Source organism: Leptodactylus fuscus, chromosome 7, assembly GCF_031893055.1.
Source record: "Leptodactylus fuscus isolate aLepFus1 chromosome 7, aLepFus1.hap2, whole genome shotgun sequence".
NCBI lineage: Eukaryota > Metazoa > Chordata > Amphibia > Anura > Leptodactylidae > Leptodactylus > Leptodactylus fuscus.
This window is the reverse complement of record NC_134271.1, coordinates 128,814,783-128,836,457: the sequence shown is the minus strand read 5'-3', so window position 1 is coordinate 128,836,457 and position 21,675 is coordinate 128,814,783. Positions and strand designations below refer to the sequence as shown.

Sequence of the window (21,675 nt, the reverse complement as noted above, 5' to 3'; positions counted from 1 at the left end):
AATTTACGGGTGATTGTAGGAGGACATTTTGTCCCTCTTTCTAATCTTCAAAAGTTGGGAGGTATGGGTTAGAAGCGCGAGGCTCTTAAAGGGGTATTCCCATGCCCCTTACTCACCAGTCTTCACTGTTGTAAACTCTTCTTTCTTTCTGGTTTTCTTGCGTCAATTGGTGGGCGTGGTTTCATATGCAAAGCCAGCAGCGAGACGACGTCGCTTCTATGCCGCTGGCCTTGCGTGCACGCTCCCAATGCAGCTAATAGTACACAAATAAGGTCAGTTTTATAAGTTGGTCAAACACAGCTAAGGGCTCGTTCACATCAGCGTTCATCTGTCCTTATTGCAGGTTTCCGTTTCCTGCATAAAACAGATGCAGGAGATGGAAACCTGCAGGAGACTTTCTCACCCATTCATTTGAATGGGTGAGAAAGCTGTCCGGCTGTGAGCGGCAGTGAGCGTTTTGCGCTCTCCGCCGCGAAACCGGGTTTTATAATCCGGACACAGAGTCGGACATGCACTACTCTGTGTCCGGATTAAAAAATCCGGTTTCACGGCGGAGAGCCTAAAACGCTCACCGCCGCTCACGGCCGGACCCGGTCTATGGTTTCCGTCTTCTGCCATGCAGAAGACGGAAACCATAGAACGGAGACATGAACGCAGGTGTGAATCTAGCGTCACTAGTTAAAAAAAAACGCCTTAAAATGCATTTTTAGAGCTAATTTTTTCAAACAATCCTGGGGGGGGGGGGGGGACCACCAGACCCCCCCCCCCCCCCGGTAAATAGGGCCCCGCCAAAGTCAATTGCCCAAGGCCCCGCAAAGCCTGGATCCGCCACTGCTCATCAGATTCCTCCAGGTGAACAAACCCTTATAACAAAGCAGTGACTGGAAATGTCAGGCCCCTACCAAGGAAATGCGGCTAGTAAACAAAGACTGGAATACCGAGGCGTGAAATGACAGGGACATAACATGGACAACATGGCCTTGGGAACTGAAATGACTTATAAACTCATATAAATGCAATGACATTATCATTAGCAATAAAATGGCTTCCAGCAACAAAACCGCTGCCTTTACACCTCAGCGTCACCAGCTGCAGCTCATAGAAATCATACAGGCTGCGCTGGGTTTGGCAAGTGATAGAAAAAGCTATATATATTTATAGAAAAAACATGACCTGGATCACATTGTATAACAGATCATCAACTTCTACTGTGCACGATGTAAAAAGAAAAAAAAATCAGTCTCCTTACTCACAAAACATACTCACTGGTCACAGACAGCGTCTTAGTCCAGTATAAAGGGTTGTAAATTCCTCCAATGCATGGAAAACAAAAATTAAGAAATTCTGCAGGTATTATTTATTAGGGTAAGTTAACACAGGGTTTTTTGGATTGGAACTTGAGACGGAGGCTGCCTCAGGTTCCGATCCAAAAACTGGGTAGCTGTGACTGAAAGTCGGTGCATGGCATCGGCATCCAGCCGCGCACTCCGCTCCGGTTTAGGCCCAATGAATGGGCCTAGTCCAGAGGAGGAAGTGTCTTGAGGCCGAATCGTGAGGTGACTTGCCCTGAAGAATGAGCATGTCGCTTCTTTTTTCATGAGTGGCTCCCATTGATTTCAATGGGAACTGTCTTGTAGGTCAGGGTTTTGAGGCGATTATGGCCTCAAAACCCTGACCAAAAAACCCAACGTGAACTTACCCTTAGGCCTGGGACCACAGGCTGAATGATTGTAGCAAAACTGGATTTACAACCTTTCCCAAACTGATAGACAGCAAAAATTGTTTCTCTTAGATCATTGCTGATGTCTTTCCTCCTTGGCATTGTGTTAACCGACAACTTTATGCACTAAAACTTCCAAAATGTCGCTTTTTTGGGGGTGGTCAGAAATGATCAGGATCAACTAATAAAGGGTATTTGAGTAGCATAACCTAGCAACTACTTACCTTCTTAGGGTCCATTCAAACGGAGGAAAATGGTGCTGAATTTGGTGTGGAATCCGCTCAGATTCAGCTCTGGAAAAAAAGCCTCCCATTGAAGTCAGTGATGAAATTCCACACCAAATTCCTCACTATTTTCCTCCATGTGAATGGACCCTGACAGCATGTTACTATATAAACTTACAAGTATATACTCTCTCTCTCTCTCATATACATATATATCACATATATTAAAAAATTTTTATGAAGCGCTAACATATTCTGCAGCACTTTACAAATTGTAGGGTTCAAGTACAGACTAAAAGAGACCTTATAGAGTAATAGTCAATTCATACAATGGATCACAAGAGCTTACAATCTATGAAATAGAGGGGTTCAGTGGCGTAACTACCGCCATAGCAGCGGAGGCAGCTGCCACAGGGCCCGGGACATTGGTGACAGCCGCCACCGCTGCTATCATTATACTCGGGGGTCTTTTCTCACCCCTGAGTATAATGATTGGCGGACCGGGAGAGGTAAGAGACATAAAAAACATGTTACTTACCTCTCCACGATCCTGCCAGGCCACCTTCCTGACGTCTCTGACGTCACATGAACCCGGCCTCCGTCTCGGGTCATGTGACGTCCGACGTCATTGAACAAGGACAGCAGCGGAGAAGGCAGCGGAGAAGATCACGTAGGAGCCGGGGACAGGTAAGTAACAGTAGTTTTTTATGTTTTTATTCCCCCGGGTCTCCGGTTATTATACTCTGGGGTCTGAAAAGATCCCAGAGTATAATAATTGTTTATGGGTGTCCACAGTGGGACATAATACTGTGTGCAGGGGCCACTATGGGGGATAATACTGTGTGCAGGGGTCACTATGGGGGATAATACTGTGTGCAGGGGCCACTATTGTGGATAATACTGTGTGCAGGGGTCACTATGGGGGATAATACTGTGTGCAGGGGTCACTATGGGGGATAATACTGTGTGCAGGGGCCACTATGGGGCATAATACTGTGTGCAGGGGCCACTATGGGGGATAATACTGTGTGCAGGGGCCACTATGGGGGATAATACTGTGTGCAGGGGCCACTATGGGGGATAATACTGTGTGCAGGGGCCATTATTGGAATAATACTGTGTGCAGGGGCCACTGAGGGACATAATACTGTGTGCAGGGGCCACTATGGGGGATAATACTGTGTGTAGGGGCCACTAAGGGACATAATGCTGTGTGCAGGGGCCACTATGGGGGATAATACTGTGTGCAGGGGCCACTAAGGGACATAATGCTGTGTGCAGGGGCCACTATGGGGGATAATACTGTGTGCAGGGGCCACTATGGGGGATAATACTGTGTGCAGGGGCCACTATGGGGGATAATACTGTGTGCAGGGGCCACTATGGGGGATAATACTGTATGGAGGGGCCACTATTAGGGATAATACTGTGTGTAGGGGCCACTATGGGGGATAATACTGTGTGCAGAGGCCACTATGGGGGATAATACTGTGTGCAGGAGCCACTATGGGGGATAATACTGTGTGCAGGGGCCACTATGGGGGATAATACTGTGTGCAGGGGCCACTATGGGGGATAATACTGTGTGCAGGGGCCACTATGGGGGATAATACTGTATGGAGGGGCCACTATTAGGGATAATACTGTGTGTAGGGGCCACTAAGGGACATAATGCTGTGTGCAGGGGTCACTATGGGGGATAATACTGTGTGCAGGGGCCACTATGGGGGATAATACTGTGTGTAGGGGCCACTATGGGGGATAATACTGTGTGCAGGGGCCACTATGGGGGAGAATACTGTGTGCAGGGGCCACTATGGGGGATAATACTGTATGGAGGGGCCACTATTGGGGATAATACTGTGTGTAGGGGCCACTAAGGGACATAATACTGTGTGCAGGAGCCACTATGGGGCATAATAGAACGCGTAGAAATGCGTAGGAGGGGATCGGTCGAGGTCGTCGGTGTCAGTTGGGGGGGGGGGGGCATGTCAAAAGTTCGCCACGGGGCCCCGCCATTCCTAGTTACACCACTGGAGGGGTTATATACAAGGTAGCAGGGGAGGCATAGGAGGTTATTATTTAATCCTCTAGCTCCTGCCCACACCAGTATTTCTTGACTGACATTCCTCCTGGGCAAATACAGGAATGTTACAGGAATGTTGATGAGGTGTGGTAGACATGCCAGTTCAATCAAGGCAAAGTGAAAAGTTGACCATTGATATATCAACCTTGATATAAGCTTTATATCCACTTTTCAATACAATAAAGAGATGAGCAACATGATATGGTATCTTTCACCACCTCTAGTTCTTTGAATCTGTTATTAGGCACCACTCCACTAATTCTAGTGCAGTTGAGATTTTCTCTTTAGCCTCCACCATTCCTGAGCAGTTAATGCAGTTAGTTTTGGTGTCTGATATGCTGCTTATGGTCTTGTACTGTCAGGAGGGTGGTGTCAGGAAGGGGGGGGCGTGGTTTAGATCTCCAATCAGAGGCGGCCAGTGTCAAAGCTCAGAATCACACCCCTTGTCTGCTCCTGCCTGACACCGCCTTCCTGAAAGTAGAATAGTATTGAAAGCACCAAAACTAACAGCACTTGTTGCTCGGGAGTGGTGGGGGCTAGAGAAAAAATTCCAACTGTGCCAGAATCAGTAGAGCATCACTTATTAAATGATGCAAAACCTGGACAAGGCAAAGGAGGTGAAAGCTCCTCTTCAAATCAAATCGGCTTTATTGGCACGTCCGAATAGATATTTGGCATTGCCAAAGCTAGTAAAGTGTGTGTGTGTGTGTGTGGGGGGGGGGAATTGGAGTCGAGGGGGAGAGTATGGGTGGGGTGGGGTGGGTGGTTTGGGGTATAACAGTCCGTGGAGTCTCGTCTTCCTCTTAGTTGGCGACCGCTATATGGGGAGGTGGGGTGGTGGGGGGGGGGTGGTTTGGGGTATAACAGTCCGTGGAGTCTCATCTTCCTCTTAGTTGGTGACCGCTATATGCGGAGGTGGGGGGGTGATTTGGGGTATAATAGTCCGTGGAGTCTCATCTTCCTCTTAGTTGGTGACCGCTATATGGGGAGGTGGGGTGGGTGGTTTGGGGTATAACAGTCCGTGGAGTCTCATCTTCCTCTTGTTTGGTGACAGCTGGACATGTATTGGGCAGCGATCTCCACAGTGGCCTCTTCTTCTCCCAGTAGGATGTAGAGTTTCCTCTTCTCGTCTGCAGATATGAAGTCTGCGATGTGGGCAGAGAGTCTTTGGTAGTAGATGGCCCTCACAGCTGAGTATTTGGTGCAGTGTAGCAGAAAGTGGGTCTCGTCTTCTAGGGCCCCCTGGTCACAGTGCCTCTTTAAAGCACCCATCATGAATCCTTCCCAATAGCCCAACTCATTGCCACCTTTAGGTCTACTTGAAGGCAGACTGAATCAAATACCACTTTACTAAAGGTGGCCATCTGAGAACACATGCAGTCTCAGTTTAGTCTAATGTGCATGCATATGAGCTAGGTTGTGGAGGGGGGTAGCTGTCAATGATCAACCAATATCTAATACTAGCTGGTACCCGCGACTTCGTCTGCGGTGATTGTAGAAGTGGGTATATACAGGTGTGGGTAAGGTTTTCGTACTGTGTATAAGGTATGGGATATGAAATGTAACTTTGTATCTTGTTTTTGCTGTAATTCAGAGAATACGTGAGACTTTTGTGTCGAAGTTACTTTGTATTTGAGCTGCTATATATACGGTGTTGTGAGAAACTTTACATAGTGACTTTGGGACAGAGGTATTTGAAGTTAACCCCTTCCCGTCGATGGCATTTTTTGATTTTGGTTTTCATATTCTGACAGCCGTAACTTTTTTATACGTGCGTGTACGGGGATGTATAGGGCGTCTTTTTTTGCGGGGTTGGGTGTACTTTTTAATTCTAACATTTTCGGGAAATGTTATTGCTTTGATCACTTTTTATTCAAATTTTTATCAGAATCAAAAGAGTGAAAAAACGGCGGTTTGGCACTTTTGACCATTTTTCCCGCTACGGCGTTTACCGAACAGGAAAAATATTTGTATAGATTTGTAGAGCGGGCGATTTCGGACGCGGGGATACCTAACATGTATGTGTTTCACAGTTTTTAACTACTTTTATATGTGTTCTAGGGAAAGGGGGGTGATTTGAATTTTTAATCCTTTTTATTTGTTTTTATATTTTTTTTACTTTTTTTTAAACTTTTTTTTTGCATTTATGAGACTTCCTAGGGGTATTGACATGGGTGGGCGGTGTCGCGGATTGTCAGAGCGGTGGGGGTCGGCAAACATGGCTGCTCCTGAGCGTTAAAGAGAACCTCCTGGAGTATCGTTAAGGGGAGGGGCAAAGTGGTAAAGTATATGTGAATGTGATTGTGTGGGGTTAGGGGCTAGGCTGTAGAGGGCAATATGAATTTTGTGGCTTGCTATGGTCTAAAGTGTGTGATATTGCAGAGATGGTGGTGTGAGTTTGGATATTGTGGGGGTCCTGGCACAAACGTATGTGCGCTGTTGTGACGAAAAGTAGCCTATTGCGCAATCGAGTGTATTAACTATGTTTGTGGAAACTTTCAGCCAAATCGGTCGAGCGGGTTTTGCGTGATTGAGGAACAAACATCCAAACACACAAACCCACAAACATCCAAACTCACAAACTTTCACATTTATAATATTAATAGGATGTATGGGCAGCATTCATCACATTAGAAAAGCAACCATGAGCTGGTCCAAATAATAAATCATATAATATTCAAGGTGTAATATATCATAATGACTATTTGTGGCTTAAAAAATCTACTTACTAACAAAAAAATCCAATAAATATCCCGACTTAGGATCCGTACGCTGTAAACCTGCATTGCATTGGAACAGATGTACCATTATACTGTTGATTTATCTACACGTCTGTGTCTGGAAATATACCTATTGATGTACTCGCTGGACTCCCCTCAACTATAAATTAACACAAAATGGTCATCAAAACATGTAATAAAAGACCATGCACGTGTAAATACCTAGGGAGGCTAATACATGGTACCGAAGCCAAATGTTTCCAGACCTTTAGATCAGACCCCAATATGGACGCTATTAGTTGAAAGAGAGAAAGATTGTTCCAATTTTCATACCAGATGCTCACCCAACACGTCCAAGAAATCTCCGGCCAGAGATATAAAACATACAAGGGAGACGCATGTGTGCAGCATTGTCTGACAGGTCTTGTCAGGTTTACTGGGGTAATGCTGTATTTATGACAGTTCTATCAGGTTAAGGAGCGTGCAATGCTAAAGGATTAAACACATTGTCCCGTGTTATAACGCAATCTGACAATTACCCCAAATCACATAGGTGGTGATCGGCAATTACTACTAGATGACGGAATGGCTGCAGACCTGGATGACGCAATGTAGGGTTCAATAGTAACAGTAGGCCCCTTGAGGACTGGGCCAATTTACTAATTTTCGCATTTAATTTTTGCACAGTCATCACTTTTTTTTTATGCAGCTGTGTTAGGCTTTTGTTTTTTGCAGGATGAGTTTTAGTTTATGTATATGACATTTTGGTACATATACCATAGCTTTTATTTTAGACAAAAATTCTGCTAGAGTTTGGAGTACGTCCAGTGAGCCCAGGGGTCTGTCAATAGACCCTGGGCTGGGGCCTCCATCACGTAACACTGATTTCTTGTAACACAACTTCTCCCCCTCTGTCTAATCCTTTAAATAGGGTGATCCGTATGGATGCCGGCATTCAAAAGGTTAAAGGATATCTGAGTTTTCTTAAAAAGTTGAAATATGTCCAGGCTCTTGCTTGGCAGTCTGTTCTATGACTGTATAAGCCTTCATACATGATGGGATTACAGTCTATGGGGTCCGTGTGCTTTCACTGCACACCGCTTGCCAGCGCGTTCGGGGGGTCCCCATGTGGACTCCCTGAATGGATTACGAAACGCAGATGTGAACCAAGGGTAAGTTGTCTGAAAAGTTTAGTGACCACTTAAATGAAACATTTCTTCTGGATTTGTGGGTGAGATAATTCCAGCTGCAGCAAAGTGGGTGAGATTTAAAGGGGTATTCATACCTCACATACTCACCAGTCTTCACTGCTGTAAAATCTTCTTTCTTCCTGGTTTCTTGCATCATTTGGTGGGTGGAGTTTCACATGCAACCTGCCGTTTAGCTCCGCCCACCCATATTGGACTATGAAGTACAGGCAGCAGCAACTCCATTCTGTGTTACATACAGACACTGCCTGTCTCTGCCATAATGAACACAATTGAATTAGCTAGCCTGATAACTGGGAGAACAGAAGAAAGCAGCTCCTCTCCCCTATCTGAGTGCAGGATCTAGGTCACATGGTGTAGACACAGGAATAGCTAGATACACAGGCTCGCTCCCGTGCACTTAGCCCCTCCTCCCTCCCCCCTGAGAGCAGCAGATACATCACTTGACTCATGAGCAGCTAGGTCAGGGCTGTGGCCACAAAGAATTGAATAAAGTAAGATAGTGGACAAACAAAGCAGTTTTGCTGAAGCAGTGTATTTAGGAAAAGTCTTACATTCACATTAACAAGCAGTATAGATAGGATCCTTGTGATGGGACAACCCCTTTAATGAAATCTTATCACACACTATGAAACATAGTCACGTTACTGTTTTGCCCGTGTTCAGCTGCTTCAGTATGCAGTCTCGTGGTCACGGGGCACTTCTTTCTTCCATTGGTGGTGATGTCACATACGCCTGTCATTCTTTTAGTACATTGTATACCATCAGTCACATCAAAAAAAATATGGAACTGAAACTGTGATGGAGATGAGAAGTTGTGAGCCATATGTAAGACCCAAATGTGCTGCTAAGGGCAATCCAACTATGGACATCAGGACCATCCATGTGGATTTATGACTGGTAAGAGGGCACTGTTGGTCTCCATGGTCTTGGTACCCAGAGCGTGCCTGTCTAATCCCATACTTGGTGCCCAATCCAAGGAAAGGCAACTGCACATGATGCAAATTCCCCAGACTTGAACCCAATCGAGAATCTGTGGGACCACCTCGATCGGGTTGTTGGTGCCACGGATGCTCAACCACGTAACTTAGCGCAGATGGCCACGGCACTGGAGTCGGCATGGCTCAACATCCGAGTGACATCATCACAACATCCCCTCTCTTCCTGCACGTCTCACAGCGTCCGCTCTGCCAAAGGTGGTTATTCTGGATTATACAGGTGGTCACATTAATGGGACTGGAAAGTGTATAAGGTATATCTTGGGAGATATCAATAACAGATAATGTAGTTTACCAACCGACCTATGGTTTTATGTGGGGGTCCATCAATCACAAGCCCCTTTCACCATTTTCTCTGCACAATACTGCACTCATCCAGTCACTGCATAAAAATGCATATCAATCCCATTCAAGTGTATGGGACTGAGCAAGACAAAAGCAGAGTTGGCTGCAGAACCTTGGTCCATTGGCAGTGTCATACATAAGGATCTGGCTGCATGAGGTACTGCAGCTCAGTTACTGGGGCTGGACTGGACTGTGCAGTTGTATCAGGGTGCATGGGATTGCTAGTAGTAAGCTTTGTTTTTGTGGGAATGAAGATGACCTGGGGTGACCTCTATTAACTATGATTTTCCCATACATTTAGCTCCACCCGACCAAAAGCCAAGAATGAACATGTTCGACAAACACTTGTTCAATCAGGATGGAGATATTATTATTAATTTTTAATTTGTTTACATATATGATGCCAACATATCCCGCAGCGCTTTACAGACACTGTCAGTCACTGTCCCATATAGGGCTCATAATGCAAATTCCCTATCAGTATGTCCTTGGAGTGTGGGAGGAAACCAGAGTACCCGGAGGAAACCCACACAAACACAGAGAGAACGTGCAAATTCCTTACAGATGTTGTCCTTGGCAGGATTCAAACCCAGGACTCCAGCACTGCAAGATTGTGCACCGCTGTAGAGTGTAAAATCTGCACCTTGTGGCTCTATTAACAGTATTAGGGTGCTATAACATAATACAACCCACCTAAGATAACTATACTTGGATTATGGCTAATGTGGTCCCATACTTGCTGTGGCTTCAAGCTGCAAATCCAGGCACACTTAAAGGGGCTCTATCAGCAAAATCATGCTGATAGAGCCCCACATATGCGTGAATAGCCTTTAAAAAGGCTATTCAGGCACCGTAAATGTTATATTAAACTACCCCCCGTTTTAAAATAAAACCCTAAAACAGAATGTGATAAACTTACAGAACGTGCACCGTGGGCGGGCATTCAGGGTGCGCCATCTTCCTCATCCACGCCTCCTCTTCCTCCTCGGGTTCCGTACTCCTCCGACGTTTGCAAACTGATGTTGCTTTAAAAAAATGGCCTGGGCGCATGCGCAGTAGCCGTAGTAGAAGCAGCATGCTACTGCGTATGCGCCCAGGCCATTTTTTTAAGCAATGCAAGTTCGCGAGCGCCGGAGGAGGACGGGACCCGAGGACATCGGAGGAAGAGGAGGCGTGGATGAAGAAGACGGCGCACCCCGAATGCCCGCCCACGGTGCACGTTCGGTAAGTTTATCACATTCTGTTTTAGGGTTTTATTTTAAAACGGGTGGGGGGGTAGTTTAATATAACTTTTACGGTGCCTGAATAGCCTTTTTAAAGGCTATTCACGCATATGTGGGGCTCTATCAGTATGATTTTGCTGATAGAGCCCCTTTAAGATAGGGCCCCACATAAAGTGCTGCAGTGAATAAGTGATGCAGGAAAAACGTGGCGGAATCACATTGCAATTTTCCCCACAGCGATTTTCTCAGAAACTCCACAGAGTTTTCCTCTAAGGAATTTTCATCTCTATTATACCTATACAGAAAACACTAGCATTTCCATAGGCATAACTGACATGTTGCGATTTCCAAAAATGCAACTTTTTTTGAAATCGCAGCAGATATTTTTCTGCAATGTATGGATGGGATTAGCCAGAATACAATTCATTTTGCAGGTACTGTAAAACGTCATGGCAAAATTGTGGTGTTTCCACTATAGGGGGCCCTGTTATTGTTGCAGCGCTCACCCCTCTTAGCCCGCGTATAATACATCAGCTTTGTCTGGAGTGTGCTGATAAGGGCGCTGGTCATATGAGTAGACCTCAATACCTGTGTTGGATTAACGTAAGTAAATTCTGTTCTGCCCACAATACTCTGTTCTTGAAGGGTTTTCTTTGTCTGAAGTGATGTCACTAATGGAGGTGCCTACTTATTCTACAATGCAGTGTATGCACTAAAGCTCCATTAACACAAGCCACATAATGATCAGCTATTAAAAGACACTAAACTGACCAGATGTTAGCTTTGAGAACAGGCAGATAGGACAATAAGGAGGAGTGAATGGTCTTCAGTTACTAAGTATTGTATTACCGTATATACTCGAATATAAGCCGAATTTTTCAACCCAGTTTTTGTGCTGAAAAAGCCCCCCTCGGCTTATACTCGAGTCAGCAAAAAAAAAAAATATATATTTTTTTTTTTTTTTTAGGAGGGGAGGTGTCTATGACCAGCCACAATGTCAATGTATAGAATCTCCCATAAAATAAAAGTTCTATATCACTCCTTTCCCTAGAATACATACAAAAGTAGAAAATTACTGCGAAACACATTATACAGGTCTCCCTGTGTCTGACAGCGCCTGGTCTATTGAATACAGGGGATCTGCAGTGCTCCTGTTCCGTCAGGGAGGGGTTAATAGGAGCACTACAGATCCCCTATATTCAGCCAGACTGAATTCCAAGTGGGGGGAAAAAAAAAAAACAGTCCTCAAGCTCAGGAAAGGGGCAGATAGACAACCAAAACACCCCCCTTTTTAATTTTTGAAATTTTCCAGTAGCTGCTGCATTTCCCCCCCTCGACTTATACTCGAGTCAATACGTTTTCCCAGTTTTTTGTGGTAAAATTAGGGGCCTCGGCTTATATTCGGGTCGGCTTATACTCGAGTATACACGGTATATAAAAGTCTATTGGAAAATTATAATGAAAATCTACTCATTTTTGGAACGTGTAGGCACAAAAACCAGCAAATACTCATAGGTTCAGCTATGTTAATAGGAATATATACCCCCAAAGATATTTTTAATGGGAGGCTTGCTTTACTATTATAATGTATTCAGTGTGGGGCTCAGTGGCTAGACCCCTATGTCAGCTATAGGATAGAGCAGTGGCGTAACTAGGAATGGCGGGGCCCCGTGGCGAACTTTTGACATGGGGCCCCCCCGACACCGAAGATCTTGACCGAGTCCCTCCTACGCATTCCTGCGCGCTCTATTATGTCCCATAGTGGCCCCTGCACACAGTATTATACCCAATAGTGGCCCCTGCACACAGTATTATACCCAATAGTGGCCCCTGCACACAGTATTATACCCAATAGTGGCCCCTGCACACAGTATTATGTCCCTTAGTGGCCCCTGCACACAGTATTATGTCCCTTAGTGGCCCCTACAGGACTAAATACTGTCACCGCTGACCGCTATACCAGGACAAATTGTGGATAAAAAAAAATCTGGTCATGTGCATTACAATTTAGTAACTCCATGTGCCTCATATTAATAGCAGTTAACCCTATCATCTCCCTCACATTAACCCCTGTCTGCCTCACCATAAGAGTTACTGATATGTGAGAGACATGGAGGTAATAATAAAGTATCTTCATTACTATTACCCCCAAATGTCTCACATATCAGTAACTCTTATGGTGAGGCAAACAGGGGTTAATGTGAGGGAGATGATGGGGTTAACTGCTATTAATATGAGGCACATGGAGTTACTAAAACACAAGTAATCCCCCCAAATGCCTGATAGTAATAAGTAACCCCAGTACGTACCTGTGTAGCTTCAGTTTCATTTTCCTGGAGCAGCTTCTTCCTCTTCTCTAAGCCCCGCCTCCTCCTCTCATTGGTGGGCAGAGGACAGCAGAGAAAGGGAGGGGGGAGACAGGGAGAGCGTCCTGCAGCGCTGACAGGAGCCAGACCTTCATGCAGCTCCTGTGTCTCAGCCGCTGCTGCAGCTTCGGGGCCCCCTGTTGGTGGAAAGTATTCCACCAACAGGGGGCCCCGATCATTATACTCAGGGGTCCGAAAAGACCTCCGAGCATAATGATAGCAGCGGTAGCAGCTGTCACCGGGCCCCTAATGTCCCGGGCCCTGTGGCAGCTGCTACCGCTGCGATGGTGGTAGTTACGCCACTGGGATAGAGGATAAATATTCTTTATGGTACATCCTCTGTAAGTATGTATTTTCTAGAATCCATGTCTTATAGCCATGTGATTCTAGCCTTAAATATAAAATATTGAATTTATAAAATCAACTTACTGTACATTTACATCCTAACAATGGTGAAAACTTTTGTAAATTCACACACACACATTGCCACCTTAAAGGGATCCTATCATTGTTACCCTTTTTTCTGACTAACACGTAGGAATAGCCTTAAGAAAGGCTATTCTTCTCCTACCTTTAGAATTCTTCTCCGTGCTGCCCTTCGGTAGAAAATCGGGTGTTCTTCGGTATGTAAATTAGTTCTCTTGCAGCACTAGGGGCGGGCCACAGCGCTCAAACAGCACAGGAGGCGTCCCCAATGCTGTGAGAGAACTCTCCAGCGCCGCCTCCATCTTGTTCTGGAATGGACTCTCCCTGTGTCTTCTTCTGTCCTGGGTTTCAATCTTCTAGGCCTCGGGCAGGGCCGACTGCACATGCCCGGGCCACAAGAAAATGGCCGCTTACAACAGTTTACTGTGCGGCGCGGGGAGGATAAATCTTTTTTTTTTTTTTTATTGTGGGGACAAATGGCTTTATTACAGGGAGATCTGGGACACTAAACCCCCATCCCATAAGGGCCCAAATCACTCTAACACATTCCCTTTAATTTATATACTCCGTTTTGCTATAGATCTCAGTTTTACAAGATGACATTCTCAGAATCCTTGTCTGTATACTAGTAACATTCTGTGCGGTACACTCTAAATACAGTCGTTTAGAATATTTTTGCAAAATATGCCAATATTTCTTATAAACCTCTGTCGCCCTCTTGTGGTAAAAGAAAATGTAAACTTCTGATGCTGTAGAAAAAAAAGGGATGTAGAATAAAACTTCTCTGGGATTTGCTCTTAGTGCAACCTATTGGAAGGAAGATCCCTATGTGCCGTTCACATGGGTCGGACCCGAAGTGGTCATGCGTACTGTACACACGCGGGATTTGGAGCAAAGAGGCGGTCAGAGCGGCGCTGGAATGCTAGTGACAACACTAGCATGAAGTTTGGGGGAAGGTTTAGAAAAAAGAAGAGGATAGCGCATAATGGTACATAGGTGGGACCAGGATGACCTGGCTGTGCTCTGTGGTGAAAGTATACGCCGTCTGTGCTCCATGAGAAGGCTGAAGATAAAGAAGAAAAGTGAGTTTATTTAAAGGGATTCTACCATTAAAACCTCTTTTTTTGTGGATAAGACGTCGGAATAACCTTTAGAAAGGCTATTCGTCTCTTACCTTTAGATGTGATCTCCGCTGCGCCGTTCCTTAGAAATACCGTTTTTTTTTTTTACCGGTATGTAAATTAGTTCTCTGGCAGCAATGGGGGCGGGCCCTAGCGCTGAAAATGCGATGGGGGCGTCCTCACTGCTGCTCGAGAACATGATCCTGTGATGCCTCTATCTGGCTAGATCCTCCCCTTCTCTGTCGTCTTCCTCCTGTGTCACCTCTGACGCCTGCGCAGTTGGCTCACACAGTGAGATACCAACAAAGCCGCGTGCGAATGCCGGCCGGCGCCCATTTTTGGGAAGCCGTTCCAGCATTGAACACCAACATACTGTCATTTCAGAAGTCAGTGCGGCACTTCCAGCAGCATAGATAATATAGTCTCAAAAGATCAGGAATACAAAAAAAATTGTAACACTATAAATAGTTGTGAAACTGCTGTGTGTGTACCGCTATACTGGGGAGAACCTCTATACAAGGCCCAGATAGTACACGACCTCCACACTGTGACTACTGCCATTACATTACATAGTGAATAGAGATGAGCGAACACTCTTCGGATCAGCCGATCCGAACAGCACGCTCCCATAGAAATGAATGGAAGCACCTGTGATGCCGGCCGTCGGCAAAGTCAGCGTCACAGGTGCTTCCATTCATTTCTATGGGAGCGTGCTGTTCGGATCGGCTGATCCGAACAGTGTTCGCTCATCTCTAATAGTGAATGAAAGCACAGAGCCACGCACTACACAGACTTCTAACCTAATAAACCACATCAATTAAAGGAATTCTACCATTAAAGGGATTCTACCATTAAAGGGATTCTACCATTAAAACCCTTTTTTTTGTAGATAAGACGTCAGAATAGCCTTTAGAAAGGCTATTCATCTGTTAACCTTTAGATGTGATCTCTGCCACGACGTTCCTTAGCAATACTGGTTTTTACGCATGCGCATGCACGCAATTGCGGCCTCGGAACTATAGCCGCTGGCCGGCATTGGGCAGTCGGCTCTACTAATGTCTCACTGGAAGAGCCAACTGCGCAGGTGTCGGATGTGACGCCAAAGAAAGAAGGGGAGGATCCAGCAGAAGATAGAGGCGGCGCAGGAGCCTGTTTTCGAACAGCAGTGGGGACGCCCCCATCGCTGCGAGAGAACTAATTTGCATACTGGTAAAACCCGGTATTTCTAAGGAACGGCGCGGTGGAACCCCCAGTTTCATGTCCAGCTCCAGCTGCCATTAATTTATTTATCCTTCAACTACCCCCACTGTTTAATATCCCCCTCCAGCTGCTCCAGTTTCGTGTCCCCTCTAGTTTCCCCCAGTTTAAACTGGGGCACCAGGAGAAGGTCTTAAATACTGTGGGACAGTTGGAACGGGACATTATAATGTGGGGACATAGTGTACGGGTGACTGTAGGATTATACTGTGTGGGGGCACATGGAAAATGAATTAGAATGGGCGGAGTCAACATAAAAGTGGGCGGAGCCAAATCTGCCACACATTTTGTCCCTCTTTATGTTTTTCAAAAGTTGCTAGGTATGTAGTTGGGTAATAATCTGACTGTCCTGGGTAAAGCATTCCAGAGCATCGGTGCAGCTTAATACAGTTTTGGAGACAGGAGCCCACAAGTCTACAAGTCTAAGGTTGTTAGGAGAACATGGAGCACGGGATACAAGTCTTCGTCATGTGAGCGTATGACGTCAGAAGGTCCTTACCCAGTATAGCATTTAGCTTTTATCCATCAATTCAATATGTGACACGGAAGACGTGCCAGAAGTAAAGATGTCCGCCACGGCTGCCCACTCCTTGCGTTCACTTCCGGCGTCCTTCCGCCTTGTACGGCGTTGCCTGGCAACCGGTGACAGTGGCGGTAATTCAATTCAATGCCCTACGAAGGAACAAGATGAAGCGGGTGAACAGCCTGAAGGAGGCTCTGTGCGCCCTGTGCCGCGTCTTATCGGCCTCCGGTTCTTACTGGGGTCCTGAAGTTATCCGGAAGTCTAAATTTAACCGGCCAGAGGCGGTGAGAGACGTGTAGTATGGGCCCATGAGGGCAGCCAATCTCATCACTTCTTTCATTTTGCGGCGCGTATCAGTGTAATGAGAGGTGTCATCTGATTGGCTGATAGGTGTCTGCTGCAGATTGTATGTGCACTGGGTGACTGTACAGTATGTCATGTATTGGGCCGTATTCACACATGAATCTGCTGCCATGCTTGTTATGTTCTGGGAATAATGAACAGGCTAAGTCTATGTAACCTCTTGGCATTACATCCAGCAGGATCTTGTCTTTGTGGAGTTATTATTATTGTTCTGCACCTTTTTTTAGCCATATTTTTTTTTTTTACTTTTTTTTTTTTTTTTTTGGGGGGGGGGGGGACGTTTTGTATTTTCGTATGACACCATTTCAGGGTTGAATCAATAAATACTTTTAATGGGAATTTTTTTTATACACTTTACACATTGTTCCTTTCTATAATATATGTTAAAAATATTTTACTATTATTTTTTTTTTTTTTTTCTAATTGTACTAGGGACTTGATCCTGCAGTCATAGGGTCTGTTCAACTTTGGCTGCGAACAAATATTGTCTGGTTGCCCGGCCACTCCTTCAGTACTGTCAGTGAATGGAGTCCCATTGCGACCCCCTAAGGCGCTACGACTGTGACCTCTAGTCATAAAAAGATAGAGCAGTGTTCGATCCCTGTGTGACTAGTAGTCGCGGCCAGGATACCGTACTGGTCACAGTGTGTCTCCATTCACTAACATTTGTATACAAGTCACAGGGGGGGACCCAGCGATCTTTGGTCACAGAAGGGAGTTGCAGCCAAAGTCACTGTGTAGCTCTAGCCTCATATAGCAGACTTAGGGGGCATTCACACGATGTAATGCGGCGTTGATTCTGACACGTAAACTCGCTCATCTCTAGTAAACTCGTGTCAGAATCAGTGCTACAAAACAGAATCCCATTGATTTCAATGTGTTACGCACGCTAAACGGAACCCATCGAGGTCAATGGGATTCTGTTTTGCAGCACTGATTCTGACACAAGTTTACTAGAGATGAGCGAGTACTGTTCGGATCAGCTGATCCGAACAGCACGCTCCATAGAAATGAATGGATGCACCTGGTACTTCCGCTTTGACGGTGGCCGGCCGCTTAACCCCCCACATGCCGGCTACGTCCATTCATTTCTATGCGAGCGTGCTGTTCGGATCGGCTGATCCGAACAGTACTCGCTCATCTCTAGAGTTTACGTGTCAGAATCAACGCTTCGTTACATCGTGTGAATGCCTCCTTAGGGATCATTGCTAGGTTTGAAGGTTTTATTTCAATTTTTCAATAATCTTAATACAATAACAGCTGCAGTAGTAGATATGGGAAGACAACAGGGTAAATATAGGGCAATCCGCCATGATATATAAGGATACAATAATATATAAGGAGCTGACGGACAGTGACTGCAGCATCAACCATAAAACAAAAGTAACCTCCAGTCGCACACCATTCATACCATCCCCCGCTCCCAGCTCATTTCAGGTTTGACCCTGGGGAAGAGGAAGGAGTAGGCAGTGGGTAGCCATAGTGTCCTCCATACTTATTACCATGACCACTCCACTCAACCTTAATCCTACTTATAACCTCAAGACAGTTTTGTTGTCCTGAGCTGGTGACTAGTAGTGTTCCCAGCTGGACGTCCACACATTGTAGCTACAGTATGGAACCATCATGAGGACCTCTAGACCAAAGGATAGAGCTCGTACAGTAAGATTAACACAGAATTATAGTTATACCTGCCTAATAGAATTATTATTGTGCCAGGACCCCCTTCTAGTTTATGGGGCCTCTTGTGCTCCGTTGATATCCTTTGGGTGGTTTTCTGGCCCTTCAATGGACCAAAACAACGGACACCTGGTGCTAATGGGATGCAATAGGGAATAAGTGTCTGACCGCCAGTGATCAGAAGAAAGGAGGACATAAAGTTCCCCATGCCTCCTCTTTGTGAATGGGGCAGTGGTCAGACCCCTATGTGACAATTGTGGATATGGGATAAGTGCCTTTAATAGAACAACCCCTTTAAGCCCATGAAACTATTGGTAACAGTGCTAATTGAGGCTGAGGCCACACATTGTAGATTGTGCAGTTTTGGGTGTTTTTAGTGGTCCATTTGTCTGTTTTTTTGGCCATTCGATGGGCCAGAAGAACTAACTGGCTAGTGTGAATCTGATAGTAACAGTCCTGGATAGCCGCTTACTAGTCATACACACATGAATATTCCCATAAATCAGCCGTGGCATTTCTCACTGGTGTTTTATGTACACCGTGACTATATATCTGTCATCTAAGATTCTCAATTACAATACAACTATTGAGTTTCTGTATACAGATTAATATTTTTTGTTCATTTCTATTGCTTTTCAGGCTTCGGAGTTTTGGACGCTGCTGTATTGCTTGTTGAAGCACATCTTTACAGGCAGACGTGATTCATCACCTTCAGCTCATGAAGAGATAACCATGGGTATGTCACAACTGAAGCGCTTCGTGATTTATGAATAGAAGGAAATGTATCTTTAATGGCCAGACCGATACTTCAGCAACTATTCAATAATCTTAGAAGCTTTCTGCCAGCTCCTCGCTTTGCCTTGGTTTTGATGGACACTAACTAATACGGTGCTCAGTTGTTTCTGCAATTCCTACAAATCCTGTCAAGTGCATATACATACGTTCTGTAGGAGATGCTTTGGAGACACCTGGTTGCACTGTGGCCCACCATGAGACTATAGATACAACTTTTGTAGATTGCAAGACTATTTTGAATATGTTAGGGCTAGTACACAAAGTTTTCCGCTGTGTTGTTTTTTGGCACGGCTACCCACACTGGGGTAGCCATTCCATCCCGGCATCCTGCCCCTGATTAGGCCCAAATGAATGGGCCTAAACAGGAGCGTGTCTTGAGCTGCGGAATTCGCGTCCAGATAGGGCATATTGCTTCTTTTTTCCACTACTAGCTAGCGAAAAAAAACGAAAGCGAGCGGCTCCCATTGAAGTCAATGAGAGCCTTTTTTATAGGCTGATTCCGCGTCAAAATCCGCCTGCAAAAAACTCTGTGTGAACATACCCTTAAAGGGGTTGTCCCATTAAAGGGATACTATGATTACAATCCATTTTTTTTCTAATGCGTAGGAATAGCCTTAAGAAAGGCTATTCTTATCCTACCTTTAGATGTCTTCTCCTCGCCGCTGTGCTGTAGATTTTCCGTTTTCTGTCTTTATGCAAATGAGTTCTCTCAGCATTGTGGACGCCTCCAGTGCTGTTTGAGCACTTAGGACCGCCCCCAGTGCTGTGAGAAAACTCATTTGCATACCGAAGAAAAGTGGATTATATACCGAATGGCGGCACTGAGAAGACATCTAAAGGTAGGAGAAAAATAGTCTTTCTTAACCACTTCCGGACCGCCCATAGACTATAAACGTCCGGATAGTGGTTTCTTTGTTCTGACAGGACGTGCCAGTACGTCCAGTCAGAACACAGCAGCTGCACGGAGATCGTGCAGCTACTGAAGCTGGGAGCCGGCTGTAACTTCAGCCGGAGCTCCCAGAGAGAAGGCAGGGAAGGTTTATTCCCATCCCTGCCTTCTCGATCGCTGTGTATACAGCGCTCAATGAGCGCTGTATACACGGCTATGGGTGCCGCCATGATGGGGCCGTCCCCTGACCTGGCGGTCACGTAATCCGCCGGGCTCAGTGTCTTACAAGAGCTGCTGGGTCCTACAGGACCCAGATCAGCTCTGTATACTGTGTATACAATGTGCAGGAGGCTGGATTCCTTCTGCAACTGAGGTTAAATGTACCAGCCCCAGTTATAGGAGAAATCAGCCTCCTTAACAAAGAAAAAAAGTGATCAGATGTCCCCAAAGGTCTCTTATAACCTCTGAAACAACATCTGAAAAAAAATATTTAAAAAAATTAATAAAAAGGTTTTTTTAAAAAAAATTAAATAATAATTTAAAAAAATAAGTAAAATAATACACTAATAAAATGCTGTTATTAAAGGTTATATAGCCCCACCTTGACAACACCATACAAAATAAAAATTACCGTAACGGAGAGTAAAAACTATTTTATAAAGTTTTTCAGCAGCACTTTGTGTTTGTAAATTTTTTTTAAAAAAAGTGAAAACCAGACACAATTTTCCTCCTATCTTGTTTATATTTTCCCAGATATACCGGTATATAAAAAAAAAATTAAAACACATTCAAAAATAAACACAACATAAAAAAGCCCTATGTGTCCCTGAAAAAAAGATGAATGAGACGTACGAGAAAAATGTTACAGCCCTCAAAACCGCACATACAAAATAAACCGAAAATGTGTCTGGTCCTGGACCACAAATTTGCCCGGTACTGAAGTGGTTAAGGTTATTCCTATGTGTTAGTCAGAAAAAAAAAGGTATCCAATGATAGGATCCCTTTAATGACTGCCCACCGGAGGCCCCGATCGTAGGTGTACAGCAAATTATCTATATTGCTTATTAAGAGGGATATATAGTTTTATCTTAAAGTGTATCAGTTCTACTTGTCATAAAAAAAACCCACAGTAGGGTTTATTCAACTACTAAACATTTGCAAAAAAGCAAGTGTTTGGTCATTTGGGACTGAAACACTGGTCATTAAGAGGTTAAGCCAAGGGGTCTCCCTTATACGGGCGATGTTGCGGAGTGCCGTATACGGGAGGGTCATCTGTTACTGTATGTAGATGTGATCGGCGCTCACGTGCCATTCTGCTTTGTTTTACAGCTGATCGAGTAAGATACGTGAAGAGCGTTCTTCAGATTCAGGGCTACGGCAGGCCAGGATTTTACAGTCTCCCGGATGACGGTGGAGAGGGCAGCAGGGAAATCCTCTTAGCCTTTTCCTGGCTCTTGCACAGGGTGAAAATACTTGAAATCCTTTTGGCAAAGAAAAGAGTTAAAGTAGGAGACCACGTCACAATTTGCTTGGTAGGTAGTGCATAGTAGATATGTACTAATGTGCTTGTCCCGAATTGGGTTATTTGATGACACCAACCTTATAGGTTTGATTTAAAGGTGAGACGTATTGTTCCTGGTTCTTCACAATGTGCTGAGAACAACTGTCTGGTGTTGGACCCCCAACAATCTGATATTGATGACTTTTACTAAGGATGGACCATCAATATCA

General features: G+C 45.0%; 1 protein-coding gene across 1 annotated transcript in view; it reads left to right on the top strand.

The window, feature by feature from the left end:
- Positions 1 to 16,381: 16,381 nt before the first annotated feature.
- Positions 16,382 to 21,675, top strand: part of TEDC1 (tubulin epsilon and delta complex 1) — a 29,237-nt gene continuing 23,943 nt past the window's right edge. Inside the window, exons 1-3 of the mRNA XM_075281637.1 lie at positions 16,382 to 16,501; positions 18,900 to 18,996; positions 21,274 to 21,476. Coding sequence (XP_075137738.1) covers positions 16,382 to 16,501; positions 18,900 to 18,996; positions 21,274 to 21,476 — 420 coding nt within the window. The remainder of the gene's footprint in view (positions 16,502 to 18,899; positions 18,997 to 21,273; positions 21,477 to 21,675) is intronic.